This window comes from Perissodus microlepis, chromosome 10 (assembly GCF_051167445.1).
Source record: "Perissodus microlepis isolate ML-2025 ecotype Zambia chromosome 10, ASM5116744v1, whole genome shotgun sequence".
In the NCBI taxonomy this organism is placed as follows: domain Eukaryota; kingdom Metazoa; phylum Chordata; class Actinopteri; order Cichliformes; family Cichlidae; genus Perissodus; species Perissodus microlepis.
This window is the reverse complement of record NC_140470.1, coordinates 22,922,275-22,944,333: the sequence shown is the minus strand read 5'-3', so window position 1 is coordinate 22,944,333 and position 22,059 is coordinate 22,922,275. Positions and strand designations below refer to the sequence as shown.

General features: G+C 41.4%; 1 protein-coding gene across 9 annotated transcripts in view; it reads right to left on the bottom strand.

Moving 5' to 3' along the window:
* The window catches only part of rapgef6 (Rap guanine nucleotide exchange factor (GEF) 6), a 132,494-nt gene that overhangs the window by 41,460 nt on the left and 68,975 nt on the right, over positions 1-22,059 (bottom strand). For all 9 annotated transcript variants that reach the window (XM_084940725.1, XM_084940726.1, XM_084940719.1 and 6 more), the window contains one exon: positions 3,153-3,284. In XM_084940725.1, the coding sequence (XP_084796851.1) occupies positions 3,153-3,284 (132 nt within the window). The remainder of the gene's footprint in view (positions 1-3,152; positions 3,285-22,059) is intronic.

Genomic DNA, 22,059 nt, shown 5'->3' with positions numbered 1-22,059 from the left:
AGCAGATGGACTACAGACGAATGTGATTTCTGCAGCGACGTTAACATGTCAGAGTCAGAATTTGGTGTAAACGTCATGAACGCATGAATCTATCCTGCTTTGTGTCAACGGTTCAGGCTGCTAGTGAGGGTGTAAAGGTGTGTGATGGGGGGAGAGTATCTCTTGGCACACTCTTAGTATCTGATCTTTATATCCATATTCCAACTGATGCTTCTAACCAGAATAGCGCTTGAACGTGACAGTGAGTACTCAAATAGCTTCCATAGTCACCAGACAGAGAGTCCCTTGGGGATGTGGTGGAATGGGAATTGCATCATGGATGTGCAAGCGACAAATCTGCAGCAACTCTGTGATGCAACCAATTCAACATGGACAAAATCTCTGAGAAACATTTGCACCTTGTTGAATTTGAGGCAGTTCTGAAGGCCAAAGTGGTCATACAATACTAAATGTAAAGTGTGCCTAATAAAGTGGCCAGCAAAATACATATTAATTAGCCTTAGCTTGAACAAAAAAAAAAAAAAAAAAATCCCAACGATACTACCCTAAATTTATCAGTAACTATTGTGCGTTTATGTCTTCATTTGCTCAGCTACATTATTTGTTTTTTCTTCATCTTCATTCTTTCTACATTTTGGATTTACAGTTGAAAAGACAGGCAGAGATATATTAGCTGTTGATATCTGGTGGGGAAAAGTGAATTTCCTACTCTATAGATTGCCAGCTAGCAATACAATCAAGCTCTTAGGCTCTATGGATAGTTGGGACATGGCCAAAGTGTTTTCTATGTTTTTCCAACCCAAGGGTATTGAGCTAATAGTCCATTCAAAGTTCAGGCCTGCTGTTGTTTTTATAAATTAGGTTGAAGAAGCCATTTAGAGGACTTTTAAAACACACCTGCTCCTCAGACCTTTCCTGTTCCCGGATAGTAGATGAATTTAATCTGGTTGAATATAAGATGGAAAAAAAAAACAAGCCAGGAAACATATGCGAACATAGATGTGCAGCTGAACTTTTTAAAACGTGCTTTCCTCCTCTTGTAATAATTAAATGACACGGCAGTATATGGAGCATCTTTAACACATTGAACTGTCAAAAGGCTGATTTTTTTAAATTAACTGTACAAGATATAACATAGGAAACTTTATTTCCCTTCTAATTATTAGTCCATGCAGTTAATATGTCTCAGAGACTAAGCCAAAATGCAAAAAGCCTTTTAACAGAAATATTCTAGGAAATGTGGGAGAAAAGGGGTAAAAAGAGACAAAAACTCATTCTCTTCCTCCTCACCGACATATCAGTCAGTGCTTCTGAGAGCCCAGTTCATTCAGAATGCATCGTCTGCCCTTTCAGGCCAATACCCCTGGTCTCAGATGAAGTCTGAGGCAGGGGGACATTTCTTAGAAATGTGGCATCAGATCTACACAAACCACTGCATTTTACCACGTCCCAACCCCAGAAAGGAGGCAAAAAGGTTCAGGATATACCACGGCTAGGAGACGAACAAGCATAAGAGAGGATTACGAGGAGTTAAAGAAAGTGATGAAAAGATGAGGAGAAAGAGGGAGGTGAGCTGCTGAGTGTTAAGCCGAGATAAAAGAGGGAGTGGAAGGAGGAAAAAACAAAAAGAACGTGTAAGAGAAAACCCACAACAGATAGCGTTTGCTGCACTGACAGCTGAGGATCACAGCTGAGTGAAGGGTCAGCACTTTAAGACAGCTGTAAACAAACACAGAGCCGGGTCAGCGACAAGTGATGGGATCAGATGCGTGTGATAAATATCTAATCTGAGGATGAACAGAATGAGTCTCTGTGTTAAACGTTTGACCCGGGCCGACCTGACTTACATCAATCTGCAGTCACTCACAGACAGCCTGAGAGAGAAAGGGGTTGGATTTCATTTTATTTATTTTTTAATTCAGCAAGTCTCCCCCCCCCCACAGTAATTTGTGGCGATTTCCTCAGTTTGTCTGCTTTGATCACTCTCCCGTGTTACCTAACCTTATCTTTCACCAACGTTATCTTGTTGGCGAACGTTTTGTTATGCGTTGTTGTAACATTTACAGTATGTACTGGAACCTAGAAAAAAAACATAAGCTGCATTAACATTCCCGGGTGAAACAAACAAATTAGTTTTGTGGCCAGCAGAGCCCACAGATCGCACCAGCACATCAACTAGCTCATTAGTGTGTGGCAAACAGGCCACGCTGGTTCCCATTAAAGCCAGCAGAACTAACAAGCCACTGTCAAAAAGGACGTCTATACACATATTCACAGACGTGTGCAGAATATAGCATGTAGGTTGTAAAGTGGGGGGAAGATAGCTGAAAGACAGCTGAAACACAGTGCCGAAATGTTACATTTAGTGTAACTTTCTGTGTAAAGAGGGGGGATTAGGAGAGCTAAGGGATTAAAATGATTACATGGAAAGCTTATGTTTGCTTTTATGGGTTACTGATTTGCAATCACTCACACAGTCTACACTTAAAAGCTTGCTCAACTGCCAAAAATGTTGCAGGAATGTTAGACAGATACAAAGACAAAGGCTCTTCTTTGGCTATTTTACTTTTACACGTAGGAATTTCCCTTATGTAGATTGAGCTGTTCTACCTGCTGTAGCTCAGTTAAAGATGGAGCTATAAGTGTTAGGTTCATTTTCTACATGTGACCTTTAATCTGCTGCAGGAAGTACAGAGGGGGACGAGTCACTAGGACGCACAATAATTAGAGCGACAAAAAGGATTAGAAGGAAGGTGGGCGGAGGGTTGACTGATAAACTGAGAACACATGAAGATGGAGAGAATTCACCTTTCAGCAAAACACACGACCAGAAACAGTAGACAGGGTTTTGTCACAGGATTGGAAAGAGTTCATTCAATTAAAAGCTTTTGTTTGCAGTAAAAGCATGAGGATACTTCAAGTAATTTGTGAGACAAGAGTAGTTTTAACTGACTGGCTGGATCCTATTTTACATAATACTGACTTTTTATAATGAATTTGAACAATTAAAGGAAAGAGAAGAGGAATTTGGCAAAATGAAAGGGAAAAATAATCAGCTTTGTGGAAATTTGTATCCATAAATCCATATTTATGTGTGGGTTTATTTGCAAATAAATACAATAAACTTTTACCATAAACAGGGAGGTACCCACCTGGTAAATATCTGAAAGGCTGCTGCTACCCGAGTCACTGGCGATACTGCATCCCGACTGGCTGGGCGGCATGTGCATCACCTGCTGGTGGGCATGGTCTGTTAGGTGCATCTTATTGAGATCGGCAGGAAGCTGCTCAGACAGAGAGGAAGTAGGAGATACAGAAGAAGACAAACAGAGAGGGTGAAGAGGATATGAGTTCAGCTGAGGCAAACATGCACAAGGTTCAAAAGAGGCAAACACACACACGCACAGACACAGTTAACAGTGACAAACACACACACGCACACACACACAGCTGTTTCATCAGGCTGAAAGCCACAGCTGGTTTCACATGCTCTGGGCTAATTAACCTGAAGACGATGGCGCTCAGGATATTTCACATTGCAGTGAATTATGAGCCGGGGTGCAGACAGATACGATATCTGGTACACTGTGAAGGTTTGGAGGTTGCTTTGATATTTTTGGAGTGACCTTAACAAAACAATTAAACAGTAAATCCTGGTTTCCTCGTTACACAGACAGCTTACACATGTACAGAGTACACACAAGGACACAGATGAATACTCAAACTTCAACAGATGGAAATGTATTTACCCCCCTCCCTCCCTCCAAAAAAGGCAGAAATAAGCACAAAAGCACATGCATGAAACTCCAAGTTAATCAATTAAATCAGAAAATACACCAAGCAACAAAAAAGACAGTAAATAAATAAATGTGTCTACTTCCAGAGAAGAAGACGATTTCCACAAAGACGTGTGAGCTTTGATACAAACAAAATCAATATTGTTTTTATTTTGTTATCACGTTTGCTGAAAATTGCCCACATGCACTCAAAATCTGAGCTGCTGAGAGCTCGCTCTCCAATAACACTAAATCCAGATACAGAATGAGGTAAAGCTGTCAGTCAAACAGTCAAGAGGCTTCCAAAGGCAAGAGCATCAAAGTGCTGCAAAGGCGCAGAACCAGCAGCCTCACCGGTGTAACCTATAAACATTTGCGTAGCCTTCACTTTGCACTGAACCGAGACGCTTCACGTACCACAGAGCCACTTCAAGCACAGAGGGGGACGAGTCACGAGTTTCCATATTGTGAATTCCAATTCTCTTTAGAGAAATTTGTATTAACTGGACGCCAAATAATTCCCAAATGCACATCACAATACACATCACTAGGAAACCTGCTTCAAAAACAACAAAATGCCCCTCAATGTAGAGATTTTCAGGGAAAATAAAATAGAAAAAAGTTCTTAGTGAAGTTGAGAATGGCGGCACTCTTCGATCAAAGACCGTGCAGCTCTGCGAGACTGGAAACAAACACCAGTGTCTGAAATGTCAGGTGCTGATTTTACTACAAGTCTATTAAATCAAGGCTGGAGAGGCTCAGAATTAGAAAACAAATGTTGCATCTACTAAACAGCTGTGGAAAAGAAAAGAACTGGCCTAAACTCAGATGAGGATGACAGAGTGTGAGTCTGAGGAATTAAAAACATTTCGTTAAACCTGTTTAACCTCAATTTTATGTGCAGGCGGACCAATGTCCGTGCTCCCCTCTCTGCTCCAGGAGCAACCCAGACGATCTTTAAAATCTCAAGCCTTACCAGTTTGGGCCGGGGCAGTGTCAGGGTGAGGGAGGACGTCCTCCTGCGACACTTGGCGAACCTACAGCACACCTCCTCCATCGTCACATCAGACAGCACTTGCCTTCCAAACGCACACATAAACACTCATTTTAAGTCTGCGCGTATAACCTATGGTGGGAAAAGACTCACCAAGCCAAACTGAAGCTAGGCGAGGCTGCACGGAGCCAGGGTACCAACATGCAATATTAAAGACGTTGAGTCTGGGGGTACGCCACCCCCCACCTTTTCTAATAGGCCTGCTGGCCTCTACAACCACATTCATATAGAGGGGTGGAGTTTAAAAAGTGTAAAGGCTTGTTCTTAATGTGCGTTGTATTCAAAATTAACTATTTTTTGAAGGCTTCTATTCTGAAATTTCTTGTTTTATCTGGATGCTTTTTAAAATGCAATTTTGTGAAATATGTTTGCTATATTGTGAACTTAAAAATCAAACACTTACATGTTTCACTAGACCACTACACTGTTTTGTTTTGTTTTTAAATTGAGAAACTCTTCTCGCAGAAAACAGTAGGTACATTGTAAAATCAAAGTGTCTTGCAGACAAATCTACCTGCCAGTTCTTTACTGCATTTTTACAGGCAAATTAGTTTCAAGTGCGCTTATTATTCTGCATTCCACTCCACACAGTGTGCCAGCCTGTGCACAGCCACCTTTTCCCCTGAACCTGGAATGAGAAAGAGCTCATCCTCAAAAACTAGAGCTACAGATGGTAGTGAAGCAAAAGCCATTTAGGAAATTATTTATTATTTATGCATGAATTCTTGGACTAAAACCTGGCCATGAGAGGAAATCAGCCCAATTAGGACCAGTATTAATCCATTCACTTTTGTTTAACCCTGTTAGCTTTGCCCTACAGATTCAGTCTCCCTTACATACACTTAAAAAGAATCTGACAGCACTCGGCTAAAGTACTGTCTAAAACTACAGAACCCTAATAAATTTGTCGCAGAGCGTTAATAGTCCTATTAGTGACACTTAAATAGCAGGATTCTAATTACAAAGTGTGCTTTTGTATCATTCACATGCACATAATGAGTCGGGCCTGAGGTTTAAGTCGTGACTAAAGGAGCATTTAAGTGAAATCCATTTACTATTAAGTACAGCTATATAAGCATATTGACCAGTAGACAACATGTATTCCATGCATTAAGTCTGTTTTGATGCTATTGACTAAATTCCACACAATCATCCATAAACAGAAGGAGAATTCGCCAATCTTATTGTTGAGCAACACTCTTTGCTGTTTGTTGTTCTTCTTTGTGAATAAGAAGGAAGAGAAAAAGTGAGAGGGAGGACAGAGAGCGATTGCTAATTTCATTACAGATAAATACTTATTGATTTCTGCGTGATGGAGCAGTTATCAGGCAGTGATCATGAAACTCCCACCCTCATCCATTCAACAGATTTCACACAGAGGTAGAAACTAATGTATCAAACTGCTCACCGGATCGAGACTCACAAACACACCCTAAGAGGATATTACCGAGGAAAAATGTTGATCGCGATCGATTAGCTGGTTAAGTTCAAAGGGGTCCAACAACAACAACAAAAAAAATTGATAAAGTAAGTTGTGACAGCAGAAACTTGAGAAAACACAAGACTTGGCTGTGACTTTTAATTAAGAAACATCAAATCAGAATCGATACCTGTCTTTCTGAACTGCAGAGTTTCACAGCTGGAGAGGAAATGTTGGCTACTTTAATTATTTTGGCCTCAACTGTCTTCAGTTCATCAAAAATGTTGCATTTTTTCCCAAGAATGCTTTAATATGGCATACTGCATATGCTGCAAAAAGTTACCAGTCACCATGGTTTAATCCTGCTATAATTCAAATTAAACTTAACTTGGAGTTTAAGGGGTTTGTCGTGGAAATCTGCAATAATTTAGCACATTTCACTCTCGATGATGCTCCCCTTTCAACCACAAAAAGACCCTGTAACTTTCAGCAGTGCTCACTTAAAGAACATCAGCACAGAATCTTTGGCATCTTTGGCACAGAACTGCAAGTTACTACAGTAGCTATTAGAGTAGCTGAAGTTAAATGTCACCACACTAATGCACCAGAATGACCGACTAATCTCTATAAACAAATTCAGTACTTGAACATGAAGAACCTGTCAACAAGGAGGTCAATTTTTAGTACTGCAAATTCTCCAGTTCCTGTCTTGTAGCACAAGAACTACTGACAAATCGCATTTGAGCAACCTTTGGCTGCATACGACCAAAGGAGGGAAATACATTAGCCGAAATGTAATCTCAAAACCATAGGCTGTTGTTTGGCAATGATCTGGCTTTTTATTAGCTTTCAAAAATGTTATCTGCAATTGTAATCAACGTCCAGTACAAGGAAAAGTGCTGGCTGCTACAGAAGCCCTCACACATTGGCTGGTGTCCCACAGCTGAAGGATGCCCAAACTATAACCTACTGACTCTCTATATCAAGGATGCAAAGAAAGACGGATGATTCAATCATTATCTGATAACACGCAACTTAATCTGCAGGTAAAATTATTCACTGAATAATCTTTTACAGGCAAAAAGATTAAATTCTCAATAAAAAGTTTAAACTCTGATGTGTTTTAGAACGTACAAAAACACGAACACGTGTCTTTGTAGGTTTTGCAGAGAGACTAAACGGTTAGAGGGGTGAAAGTTGACTGATGGTGGAAGTGAATAATTGTGGCTTCCATTCACACAGACTTAATCCTGCTCTAATCCCCCTCCTTTCCTCTGCCAACAGGCCAAACCACGAAGTAGGGGGGCGGGGTGCCGGGGTCTCCCATTCTCCTCATGCATTAAGGATGAGAGTTGGGAGATTAAATATAAATGTGAAAGGTTCCTTCAGCTGTACAATTCTATCATGTCAACGAGCGGGCACAATCGCAGGAGGCTCGAGCAGACTCTATACATTACCAAACAAGCCGAGCTTTCACAGCAGCAATTATTTATAGAGCCAGATTAACTTGAGAGAAATAATGGGTGTAACGCAGTCTAAGTAAGATGGCCAAAGATGGTGAGAATTCATTTGGAGCTCCCAGATCACTAGCGTGTTGCAGAAGACCCACAAGCCAAGAGAATTCGCCCGAGTTGACCAATTCATTCGTGCATGAGTTATACTCATGATGACGTTCCAGCATTATTGTTTTATGTTCAAAATCTCCATTTAAAACTTTCAGTAGATGTACAGTGTTGTTGTTTTACTTCTCATAAAATCATCCAGTCAGCCATAATAAAGACTTTGTGGGTAGAAACTAATATAACTAGACTGCATCTGAATAAAAGCCAGTGGTTACATAAAATCATAGCTCATTGCAATCTAACCACCTAAATAAGGGCATTTCCTCCAAAAAGGGAGAAATAATTAGTTATCCACTGATAACTCTGTTGTCACACCCTCCCCTCAGGTTAAGAGTCTTGGTGTCATTCTCGACAGCACTCTGTCCTAGCACATAAATAATATCACTCGGTCTTCCTACTTTCATCTCCGTAATATTAACCGTCTTCGTCCCTCACTCACACCACACAGTACCGCCATACTTGTCAGTGCTCTTGTCACATCTCGTCTGGATTACTGTAATTCTCTTCTATGGTTTACCTCATAAATCCCTCCATAAACTGCAGTTGGTTCAAAATACAGCTGCTCGTATTATTCCCAGAACTAGATCCACTGAACATATAACACCTGTTCTTAAACAGCTCCATTGGCTCCCAATTCACCTCCGTGTCAATTTCAAGATCCTGCTTCTCACTTTCAAAGTGCTTCATAACTTTGCTCCTCCATATCTATCCGATCTTCTCCATACATACTCACCCCTTCGTACACTCCGCTCTTCTTCAGCTTCCCTTCTGTCAGTTCCACCTGCTCGCCTGACTACCATGGGACTCAGAGCCTTTAGTTGTTCTGCCCCGAGACTTTGGATGCACTTCCACTTGCTCTACGGACCAAACAGCGTCTCACCACTTTTAAATCACTACTCAAAACCCATTTGTTTAGAATTGCATACACCTGATCTGTCTTAGGCCATTTTTACCTTGCTCAGTTTTTATATTTGCTTTTATACTTTTATGACTGTTTATGTCTAAATTTTATCTACCATGTTTGCTATATATACATTTTTCTTATGTTTTTTATGGTATTGTTTACATGCTACTGTAAGGTGACCTTGAGGGTCTGAAAGGCGCCTATAAATAAAATGTATTATTATTATTAAAAATACATTCAGAATATATTATGATGGTTTCTTCTTTCCCATCTTCTAGAGACCCCCCCCCCCCCTTTACTTATTGCATCCAGTTTTAAGAATGAGATTAACTGGTTGTGAGCATGACTGCTATGTTCCACCTATTACCTCAGTGGTAAAGTGGGCTATACAGCTCAGACTAGCCATTTGCCAGCAGAGACCAGAAACTGGCTTTCTTAAAAAGCATTTTAGTGCTGGAATTATCTTTGCTAGGTTGAGTTTGAGAGATATGTTGGGGTCTCGATGGTTTTTGGAAATCCTCAAGACATCACCGAGTGACATGGGCTATTTAGCATAGTGCACTGGTTGATTTGAAATATCATAAAAGTGCCAGAGAAGATGCTGCTTATGTTTTGCTCTAATAAACCTATATGCGCATACACACTGTATATGACAATTGAATGGCAGAAGACTCCTGAAACTTCACTAAACCACTGATAATCAGAGACTCCTACACACACAATCAGATACCTCAACAACAACAACAGAAAGAAACAGAGCAAAGATCAAAAGAAATGCACCACAGAATGAGGCAGAGAAGCAGAGGTGAATATATGAGAACATTACACTGAGATGAACAATGTAGAGAACGAGTAAGCAATTAAAGAAAGTGTGATGAGGCTCATGAATCTTGATAAGGGTGACAATTAAAGTGGGTCCAAATAACAATGACACAAACAAAGCTCGATGAATATTTAATGACATGTGACGTGTTTGCAATGAGAAAACAGAAAGACAGCTTTTTGCTAAAGATCAATGGCAAATCCTTATTTTAGCCAAGTCGTATGCATAGTCTAGGCTGCAGAAAAGAAATGAGGCAGGAGCAATCAGTATATTCATGTCTCACTAAACTCAAAGAGCGAGGCAAAGTGTTGCCCAAACTGCCTTTGCAAATATAGTGACACAAGCACCATTTAATGCCCAACGTTTATCACTGTCCTCGTTATTAATAATACCTGAATAAACCAGCCAAAACCACACGTAAAAGTTTATAACTCACTGCTGTAACATCCAAAAATATACAACAAAAACAGGCCATGATGGTTCTTAATATAGATGGAGAGGGCTGAGCCTGACCGAAGTCAAGACTCAAGTGCCATTAATCATCCAGGCAGCCGGGCTGCCAGCTCATTTCTACCACCATGCAGAGTGCCAACTATACACTACTCATAACCTCGGAGCTGACTAAATAAAGCATGGCGACGCATAGTGAGGTCACCAATGGGGTATCTGACACTTAACATGGTTGGCCTGTAGGTGTCAGCAGTGGCAAACAGCCTTGACATGACCCGACGTGTAGAGCCAAGCTTGACATACATAATGTATATAAACCTATGCCGGCTCAAAACTTCTACTTTAATCACCTAAAAATGATTTGATGAGACTTATACGCTCAGAGATAAACTCATAGGTGTTTATATGTGGAGGTGCTCTCAAGCTGCATCACAAGTGCAAAAATCATATAAGTTCACCAAAGTAATTCAAGACGAGTTTAGCGATATCTTGTTGAACAGAAGCTGTAGAAACCTTCATAACTCTTCCCCCTTACTATTTAGTGCACAATCCTTTAAAACGGGGAGCCTTGGTGACAGTATGTCTTTGACAGATAACAGCTATAACCGTGCAGACTTTGGTCTCAGAGCGGGCTGTTAAACCAGAAACCACATCAGAGACGACAGCAGTGCATCTCCGCACCGAGAAACAATGCTGCTGTCACGCAGCAGAAACAGCTTATAATTTCTTTGATGTAACATTCAACGCAAACCCCGAATCAGATTTCCACCGCTTTTCTGCTTTCTCCGCTTCTTTTTCGCCGTTTATCACCACCGGCTCGCATCTTCGTCTTGTGGTTTACACCCTCATTACAAGCGCCGCTGTCTAGTCTCCCTTGTCGTAGTTTCTCACACCTTCTTTTCTGGCCTGAACCCATTTGCTGCCAAGTTTTTGAAGACTCTCTCCATTCTTGCCTTTTTTCCCCCTCTGCTGGTTCAAAAACCCACATTCAAATCAGCTTCAAAGGGAGCAAGGATGAGTAAAAAGGCTGCGAGTCGCCTCATCAGACTAGCTAGGTGAGAACATAGCCTCTGATGTCTGGACAGGGACACAGACACACAAGTACACGCATAAATTTTGAAGCTGCGGATTTCGCCCTGTAGTGCTGGAGAAAGCTTTGATCAATTGAGGCCACTGTTAGCTCTAAAGCTGTAACCGGTGGACAGACAGATGGAAAGAGAAAAATACACACACATATATTTATGCATTTATTTATGTACACTCAGACAGAGTTTACGATACGGAAACTGCATGCACCTATAGGCTTCATTTAGGACAACTAAGATTACTGAATGGGCTCAGCACTACTCCATTACTGGCAAGCCCACAGACGACTGGATTAAGACAGTGCAGGAAGACAGACGGAGACATGGAGAAAATAGAGGGACCTTAACTGAATGTGAGCGACAGAGACAAAGGGAGACCGAGTCAAAAGAAAGAAGTGCAGGCGAGAGTGAGAAAGGCAGAGTGCAGAATATGATTGAAACTGAAATGAGTGTGTATATGTGCCTTTGTGAAAGCGAGAGATAGAGCAAAGGTAGCAGAGTGTGAGGCAGAGAGTATAAGATAAGAGTGACAGTGTGGGGTAGAATGAGGATGAAGTCAAAGTGTGGGAACTGATGAAGATAAAAAGTCTCCAATATTCTCTTAAGAATCCAATTCTACCTCAGTGCAGACTTCCATATCTCTGGCTATGTGTGTGTGTGTGTGTGTGTGTGTGTGTACACATATGTGTGAGACAGTGTCTGCACCAGCTGGAGCAAGGGGAGATTTAATGAATTGAAGTTGAAATTAGAGGTGACAACTGCAAAGAAAAGCATGTAACATAGAGAGAAAGAGAATGTGTGTGTGTGTAGTTATGGACCAGATGAGGAGATGAGGACTCAAATACCGCCGAGCAGAGACGACTGCATGTGAATGGATGGATGTCCTGCCTGGCTACGTTATCTCCATTCAGCTTTACTTTCTAAAAGCTCTTACTTGTGGCAAGATAAACCCTGAAATTAAGGCCCAGATTGAAAGTGTGTGTTGCTGCCCGACCATATTATTCCCGCCGCACCACAATTTAACATTAAACTCCTGGAAAAAGATAAACTAATCATCCCAGGGAGAATAAAAAGGGATAGTAGTTTTGAAGCCAATATGCATCATCTTAAACTTAATGGGATTAGACACAATATGCTGCTTAGGGAAAGAGATAAATATATCATTTATGCGGTGGTTAGCTCAAGCTGCACAATCTTTACAAACACGATCCTACGGATGCAAAAAACATTCTTCCTTTTCTGTCAGAAATGTATGCTAAAAATGTTCTGGAAAGAGAAACTGGGCACTAATCGCTGGAAACTGAAAGTGGGACAACATGAAGGACTTTTTTTTTTTTCTCCCTGAAATTGAGCTGGGAATTCTCCATCCATCCAAAACTCTCTGAAATCCATCAATTCTCAGTTGAGCAAAAAGAAACTGCATCCTGTGATTTGGCAGGCATAGTTTGCGAGGTACAAGGTTCAACAATCATTGGTTGGCAAGTTCTTAGCTTGGGCAGACATTGGCTGGCAAGTTTCTGTGGTGGATAAACAGCCATTAGCTGGCAGTTTCCACAGCGTGTGCTGCCAGCATTGTGACAGACGGGAAGCTGAATGGCACCAGCACTGCCAAAGGCCTGTGACTTTTGCCCCTGTAGTCCCACGAAAGAAAGAGACATAGAGAGCATGATGACAAGAGAAAGGAAAGATAAACAAGGTAGAAAGTTTTCGCGCGTGTAATGTCCTCATTTATTAGATAAATCATCCGCAGAGTCGAAAATCCTGAACACATTACTGTTTTGCCAAAACAAAGAGATTAACCTCTGAACAATAGAAAGTAGGTTTTGTGCATGCGTGTCAGAAGGCTTTGTGAGTGTGCGTGACTATTAAGGTGGCAGAACCACCTTAAAATTCAAATAAAATCTTGCCTTGGAATTCCTCTGCCAAGGCGAAAGCTGACCACCTTCATTAAAGCTGCAAAGGAGGAAAAAAAGGCCTTGGCAGAGGGTGTGCTGTTCAAAGGCTTTCAAATAAGTCCACACAATAATGACAAATCTAAAAATCACTAGGGGGAATGGAGTCATTGTTTTCTAAGATGCAAGTAAATCCCAAATCCTTGGCTCTGAAATCCTGAGCACCACTCCAAAGCCTAAGCGCTAGTTTCTTTTGCAAAATTCGTGACTTTTAGGGGATAATATGAGCTATTAGGAGTGATAATAACAAATTACTTATCAGCCTTCCTCCCTTGATTAGTGTGAACCTCAGCAGTCTGGATTTTCTTGGAATGAGATGTCTCTACATGCCAAGTCATCCTACACAATTTTTACTAGACACTCAGTCATCTGGTGGCTTACACACCGAAGGAGATAATTAGCATGGGTCGGCATCCCCGCAGTCACTTTCTCTGGCGGACTGGAAGTATTACAACCAGGCTTTAGTGGAAATTCCTTCCAGCTGGCATCTAGCATGTCGCGTGTGTGTTGCATGAGCATGTGCGTATGTGTGGCAGCAGGTAGCAGACGCCAGTCGCTGCCCAAGAGCTGGTTGCTCCTGAAAGGACAACTCAGCCCAGCGCAACCCATCTACCTCCCTCCTCCACCTGCTCCGATACCTGGGTGGAGGGCGCATGAGGAATCAGAAGCTGTGTGGATTACTGTTTTTCCCTGATTAGGCGACCAGGATGAAATTATTTTGGTAAAGCCTAGATCTTCCAGGTATCACTGGATTATCTGACTTTTCCCACCTTGGAGAGAGTTATTTAAAGCCTTTTCTTTGCCGTTTTTCCATTATATTCCTTTCTTTCTGCTATAGTTCAAATACCTGTACCAAAATAACAGTTACAAAACGGAATACATTTAATCTGTACATTTGGTGTAAATGAGTAAAATGGCACCGATATTTACTGTCGAGAAGCATTTTCACTGGTGCTACTACTTAAGTTTGTATGCATTCTGCAGGCTTTGTACAGTATATGCAACTCATATCTCTCAAATGGATGCTATGAGGGATTATTTTCCCTATCTGTTGGTCAACAAAGTCTTTCAGGGCGAAACACTACCTCTCTTTGGTTTCGTTTGAGCACGCGTATCTGTGTGTGTGTGTGTGTGTGTGTGTGTGCGCGCGCGCGCGCACAAAGTTATGTGTGTCACAGGAAGCTACAAGTCTGTCTGAGCCCCTGAGGAAGGTGGGCCACGGCCAGGTCTGCCGGATACAGGAGGGAATGCAAAACACTGGGCTTTAATACTGATACAAACACATGTGCACTTAAACATACACGCGCACAAAAATATACCATACTGGCCCTCCTGAATTAACAGATGCTTCCTGCCCAGCAGCCAAATCCACAGAGCTTCACACACACACAAACACACACATACAGCACGGCCCTGGCACCCCTACAGGTTGACCCAGAGGCCACTTTAAGGGGGCAGCTCCACCCGTGGTTCTCTTTTGGTGTTTTTGTTAATGTTGGATCCCGTTCCACTCTGTTGGCTCGCACACACCTCAGCCAAACAAACAGAAGTAACTGCAGTTTTAGTACCGCAGGAAATTTATTCTACCATACAAAAACAATGCTTAACAGTAAAGCAAGTACATGCAAACGACCTGCTCTTAACGTGTGAAAAAGTTATTCCCATTTTTATATAAATCTAAAATCATTTGACTCCATTCTCCTGCCACAACGCAGGCTACAGATGTGGATTTGTATTTCAGAAAAGGGTTTTTACATTTGTTTAAATATTCAGTGCCAAAATGCTAATGTGCAAGGTGGCTGTAACAATGCCTGAAAGCAGAGGGTGGGGAAAAAAAAAAAACGAAAGACCTTAAAAATTCAACTGAAGTCAAAAGAAATGAAATGCACAAATGTCAAGTGTTACTTTAGTTTTAAACAATTTAACTCCTACAAATTAGAAATGCACAAAGGAGGAGAAAATCTTCCACGATCGGCCTCATCATATTTTTTTCCACCCATTCGGGGTTCCCATTTCTAAATGCTTCCCTGCCCTCTCCCCTCTCACAAATTCACAAAACAACCAACAGCATATAAAAACCAGCCACATGCAATCACCCATTTACCCCGTGTTGCATTTATAAATGCCCTTGAAAATTATCCAGTAAAGGCTCTCTGGATCGGCAGGCGGACGAGGGGGGATGTGGATCAATAGCAGTGAAATAATGGGAGCAAGTGAAATTGAGTGGGTGGGGGCCATGAGTGGCTGAAATATCAGCACTAGAGTGTGTCGTGTGTGTGTGCTGAGGGTGTGTAGTCTGGCAGTTGTAGTTCTTTATATATACAGGTGGAGTCTGTATATATAAAATGAATGTTTTTGCATATCTACTGTATGTGTGTGGTTACTGTTCTATGCATTTGCGGGTGTTAAAATGCATACAAGAGTGCAAATCTGCTAAGTTCATAGGTCACATGCACGGCTGTAGATGAGGACACGTGATAAGTGTATGCGTGTGTCTCTGTGTGTGTGTATTTTATGCACAAAGTGTCTCACTTTCACTCCTTTTAATGCTGTAATGTTGACCAGCTTAGGCCAGTGAATGCAAACAGGGCCTGAGTGGGCTTTTCACTCTAAAATTTCAGCCTATCAAAGCTAATGGACAATAATTACACCATTCAGGATACAACACAGGCCCTTTTATGCCACTAACTACTAAAACACTCAATCCCAGAGCGCGCCCCCGCCCCGCTTACTATTACATGAAAAAGAAAAGTGTGGTAAACTACTAAGAAAGCAAGTGCTTTTTCTTTGAGCTGCTTCACAACAGCTTCAACTTTAACATCACACTGTGGTGTGTCGTCATAACCATATCCTGCATTGCAAAAAGGTAAACAGCAGCGACAGTGTGGTTAAAAGCAAATCAGTAAATTGTGAAAACTTGACAAGAACAACCCACCAACCAAATCCGGCTTTAAAATAGCATATAAGTGCACGCGAGCAATCACGCCCTTGTCAGTTGTTTCTGAGTGAAAAGCAAAAAAGATGTCAAACTCAACGAGCATGCTTAGAGTGTCAGTTTGTACCTGGGAGGTACAAAGTCCTTTAATGTTCCATTGGAACAAGTCAGAGCTGGTCCTCAGATACGCCAGCTTCACAGCTTAAATGACAGTGAACAAGGCCCATGACTGACACATCCAACTGCCTACGAGTCCTCGCAGTGTACTTCAATGCAGAGATAAGACTCCATTTGAACTCTTGCAGTGACACTGGTGTCGATGGGAATGCCACATTACCCACAAAAACATCTATTTTTTGCAGAGAAACAGAAGCAGACTGAATGCAAGTGTGCAGTCTATCTAAATATCCACACAGTCCACATACGGCTCAACCTGAGTGACCATTCTGACCAACTGAGTAATAAAATATGTCATTTTTATCTAATCTCAAAAAAAGCCAAGCGATCCAAATGCAAGCTGAAACCTTCATTTTTCACATGGAGAATGATTCAACAGCATGATGACTTAATAACACTGTACAGCATGCTCACAAGTCTGCAACCGCTGCTTTTCTAGTTTTAAGAAATCTTCAAGATTTCTATGAGACACGCTTATGGAAATGAGAAAGAAGCAATGCGTGTTTTTGTTTACAAAGGACTGAAGAGTAATTTATGGCTTATGGGAGGTGAGTAGGGCATGGCTTGGCTTAATGCAATCCATATTGATCTTTATCACCCCTACTTCCTGTGCATATGATATTCTAGACCTCCCCTGGTATGCTAAAAGCTCTCTCTCTCTATTGTTGTCTCTAACTCCAATTCTCCCTCTCCCTCTGCCTTTGTCCCATCGTCTCTCTGGCTCTCTCTCTGGATGCCCCTCCTCCCCATCTATTGAGCTTAAAGGCCACATTACCTTGACTGCCTGTGTGAATTCTGTCAGTTCGTCTATTAGCCTGTCTGCGGGGCGGAGGTCAAGGAAAATCTGTCAGGGCCAATGTGAAGAGGCAATGGCATTACCTCACCTGGCAAAGGTCATGCTCTGAGAGCACAAAAATGGTTTTGTCAACATATTCATGTACCAAGGGAGCCATGGCTCATCTACCTAATGCTTAATATTTCATCTGCTGATCTCATGATGCAGAGGACCGCAGTACAAAGAGCTTTTTATCATCGACAGCCATTCTGACTTCAACATGTGGGCTGTAGGACTTACTAAAAATCAAATATTTATTTAAAAGATGCTGAAATTTTGGTCAAAAGTCATTAAAGTCAAGTCATTATGGGAACTCTTTAGAAAGCATTTTTATTTCGAATATGACACTAAAAGCAGTGTTAAACTGATTTTCCAAGTTCATCTTCATACATGGTGGTAGGAGTGCTGGAGTCGGGCCATGAGTCTATCACATGGCTAACAGTGTGACGATCAACATTCACACTCATTTTAAATCACAAATGTATCCAACAAGCATGTCACTGGGCTGTAGGTAGAAACCAAACCCAGAGAGAAGCAACACAGGGCGAAGATGGGAACAGGGGAGAGCAGGACCTTTTTGTTTTTGGGAACTGTGCTAACCACTGCTGTTTGTTAAGAATTCGTGCCATATTTTTGGCCCTTGGAGGGAAGAAAAAGAAAAAGAAAAAAATGTTGGAGGTGCTCAGTTCCTAATCAGCCTTGCACGGATGTCTGGGCATGAAGCCACAGCACTAAGCAAAGGGTCAATAGACTGCACTGACGAATAATTAATCTCCGCATTCCACTCAATAGAGTTTCAGCAGTTTAATATAGCCATCTATCCAGTCTGATCTGATGGTGACGGCAGATCAGCAACTGTAGCTAAAACATATATCATATAAATCTTACACAACATGCAAAGTATTTTGGAAGGTCTATTTACATCAGTTTAAGGTCTTTCAAATCTAATTTGGACCCTGTTAAATTTTACTAAACCAGCCATTTACTTGATCAGTCCCATCTTGCGTGATAACGAGTTAGTGCAGTTTTCCTGTTATTGCTGCAAATAAAGTATGCCAGATGCTTCGTCTCCCTACCTGTCCATCTCCCTGACCTGCCTCGCCTGGGTCTGAATGCTCTGGCACTAAATCCATCATCCCACGCTGGCTCTCCCCTACCAATGCCTCTAAAGCCCCATTACTATTCGACCCAGCATGGGTCCATACAAGCTGATTATGTCAATGTTCAGCAAGATCCATTGATTGCTGAGTGAAGCAAATGCAGCAGTGTGGGTCAGCCACGAGTCTGGACTTGGTGGCCTATGCCAGAGAAATCTGCAGCTGAGGAGGAAATTACTTTCAACCTAAGTTATGTGCTTGTTTTGAGCACGAATCCTCTTATCAGCAATGCGTGACATTTCCTGTTTCAATAAGAAAACTTATCTCATCTAGTATGTATGTATGTATGTATGTATATATTTCTTCACACCACAGCGATCCAGATGGGTAAAACAGCACTACAAGTTTGAGGAAACATGAGTTAATCTGATTTTGAGCGACGGCAAAAAGGAGTCGAAAGAACATACGAGACCTTGGAAGGTTAATAAGTAATGGGTGGGATTTGGTGCAGAAACAGAGAGCAGAGGTTGGTTTTAGAAGAGTTGGTGTGACATTTATAAGACACTGAGGTGCACGTGAGTGAGGATAAAACCCAGCAGGGTAGCAACAGAAGTGGCAGCGGCAGCATCAGGATGACAACAACACACGGGCCCCGTTATTGACAATTTAATAATAGATGCAGGTAGAGGGAGAAGAAGATGTGGACAGGCAGAAGAAGATGGAGTCCCTGAGAAAGAAATGAAAGGGGCAAGAGGAAGACATCAGGAAGTCCTCCCGCTAACAGAAATGAGATTTAAAGATACAGTGAGAGAAAACGCAAGAGACAAAAAACAACAACAACAAAAAAACAGAGGAAGCTGAGACAGCCCAACAGAGAACTCATGTAAGCAGCAGGGAGGTTCAGAGAGTTCAGCAGCAGAACATTTTGACAAGTCTTCCAGCATCGAGAGGATGTAGACTGAGGTTGTGTTCCGCTGGGATGAGCAGGATGTGATTTAAAGGGACAGTTCATCCAGAAACACTGTACAATAAAACTATAAAATCCAAGCAAGACTTTAAAAGCCCCTTATAAAGCATACAACTAACTGCCTTCTAAAGGCGACTATGCCCCCCTCCTCAAAAAAGACCTCAAGTTTAATGTTCAGGGTGTTTATTGGAGTAAGTAAATAAATCTAGGCCTTGATCCCTCAGAAGAGAAACCCTCAGAACAGAACTGGCCTACATTTGGCTGCCTGTCATCTGATGCCAAATTTCCAGCCACTCAGTCAATATTTCAATAACTAACCCTCTGATGTTAGAAGCTGGAGTAAGTGAGCATGGTAAGAGCTGCTGTTTGGAATAATACTGAAAAAAAAAGACACCTAACATGGCAAAATAAGCTGCTTAGTTTCCATTGTAGCTCATTCACAGGGGTTCCTCTCTAAGTCTGTAGTAATCCAAGCTGGAGACTGTAAAAGCCAGCTGGCAGCTAAGTAAACCTAAGTGATTTGTTTGAATTAAATAACCTACTCTATGTTTTTGGACTCTTAGATCTTCAGTGGCAGCCCAGCTTGTTCAGCTATCGGGCTATTAATTGTGTTTAGGCAAATTAAAATAGGGACTCGCCGTAATTCACTGCAAAGCTGCATGGACTGCACTGGTGCTGTAGAGGCCGGTGAATCATTCGAGATGAATCCGAGATCACAGCAAGGAAGGAAATCGCCAATCCCAGCCTGTTCAATAAAGCCAAAACTTTTCAAAAGAAGGCTCACTTCTAGAGAAAATAATTGGCCGCCTTTCTGAGAAGGACGTCAATTATAAAATTGTGAAACCCTCTCGTGGACTAAAAGTACTTTCTTATACTCACTGAGTTATTCTCCTATCGCTCTCTCTCTTTCTTGCCTTCTTTCTTTCTTTTCTGGCTGTGTTCTTTATCTTCAAATCACGCCCTGCCCCTTTCCTCATCCCTTCCTCCCTGAGATCTCACGATGGATGAAATTACACTGTCATAAGGAGGAAAAAAAACCCAACTGGAGTCCACGCTAACACTTTCGATTTGCTTCTGTTTCCTTTAAACCCCACACGGCCGTGTCTGTGCACTGCAACTGCACCTTCAGAAAGAGCAGTAGTAATAAGAGGAACCAGGGAAATTTAATTAACCTTTGCAAAAGGTGGGCTCATCACAGACGCCGACCAATTAAGTACGGACTTCAAACGGGCCACGCTGGATGAAGCCTTAACAGCTGTAGATGGAGGATAAATTAGCTCTGCGTGTGCAGCCGGTAGAAGGAACAGTAATAACATCCAGATAAACAAGCTAAGCTGCTGCAAAAACAATGATAATGAATCCCTAAAATGCTAATTAACTAATATTTGATTAAAGCAAAAACCCAATCAGTGGTTTTAAATGAGTAAACAAACCAAAACAAAAAAAATCACCTTAAGCGACATGAATTTGTTATATTTACTACTGATTCATTAATTGTGACTGAAGTTTAACGACTATATTTGACTGATCAGAAACAGACTTGGCAGGATAACTGACATTAGCCTGAAAAATCCCATTCGTTCAGTTCTCATAAAATACAACCTAATGCAAGGAAAACTATGGGAAATTTGAAAGTGAATACAATGCTGCCATTAAGTAGTGTTTACATGGCTGCGGGGGTTGAGCTATCATAATGTGAAAGGAGCAAAAAAGGAAAAGAAAACCCTCCAGAATTAGATTTTAGGTTTATGTTCAGCAGAAGATACATTATACCTTGTAATCAGCGAGCACTCCGTGTAAAATTTGGAACACACAAGGAAGGAAAGGCAATAAAGAAGGGTAACAAGGTATTTAAGAGTTTGTTCTGTACTATGTGTGGTTCAGATTTAATGTGTTCTCTTAGACTTAACATCTTCTCGCTTTATCCCCTTTCATCTCCAAGGACCTAATTATTACTCATCCAACTGAAAGCATCTACACACACACATGCACACACACACACACACACACACAATGAAGACAAACATCGCTGAGGCTTTCAGCACCTAGACTGACAGACATATAAGGTAGAAGGTACAGTCATTCTGCTGTGAACAGAGACATCAGATAACCCTCTAGGTTCTTTTTTCAATTATTCAAATAAAAAAAAAAGAGAAGAGAGAAACAAACAATAGAACAGAATTGGTACTTCACTGCACTGTAGCAACTCTCCTCACCAAGAAGTTCACCAGGAACAACCTCCAGCCAATTATCTTAAGAACTTCAAACTAGGACATGTAATTGTTAACTATACAAATAGCGACATCATTACCAGCTCAGTGCTGACATCAGGGAAGCAACATACAGACCAGACATACCAGATCAGATGGCTAACAGGTATGCACCGACTGAAAGAAAAGCACCAATAAATGTCATTTTGCACAAACCAAGGACTCGACTGCTTGTAACTTTACACGGAGAGTTTTTCGCCATAAAGACAAACAGTTCAAGGTTTTACAAATAGTGCATGTGCGCTTTCATGTTTTAAATAGTGCAGTCTGGCTCAACACCTTTACACCAACACCTGCAATTGTGATATAAGCAAAAGTTAAAAAAAAAAAAAAAAAAAAAAAAACGGTATCAAAACACATAATTCATAGCAACATATTTTGGAAGCCCCTCTAATCAGTTTGCTCTTGTTGTTGCAGCTGCTGAGAACAATTCAATATTTGGTGCAAAGCCAGAAAAAATGCCTCCAACAGATCAAAGCATCAAATGTAGATTAATATCAGGTTCATTCTCCTGGCTGACTGAACACTGTCCAAGCAAAAGGAGGCATATTCCCACATGGACACAAAGTCGTCTTATTTTTTGAACTACAGACACATTTTTTTTTGCTTTATTCTGTGCATATTATTAGCTTTTAAATTCCTCCTTGAAAAAGCTTTGGCATGGTGCCAGCAGTTGTGGCTATCAGTCATTT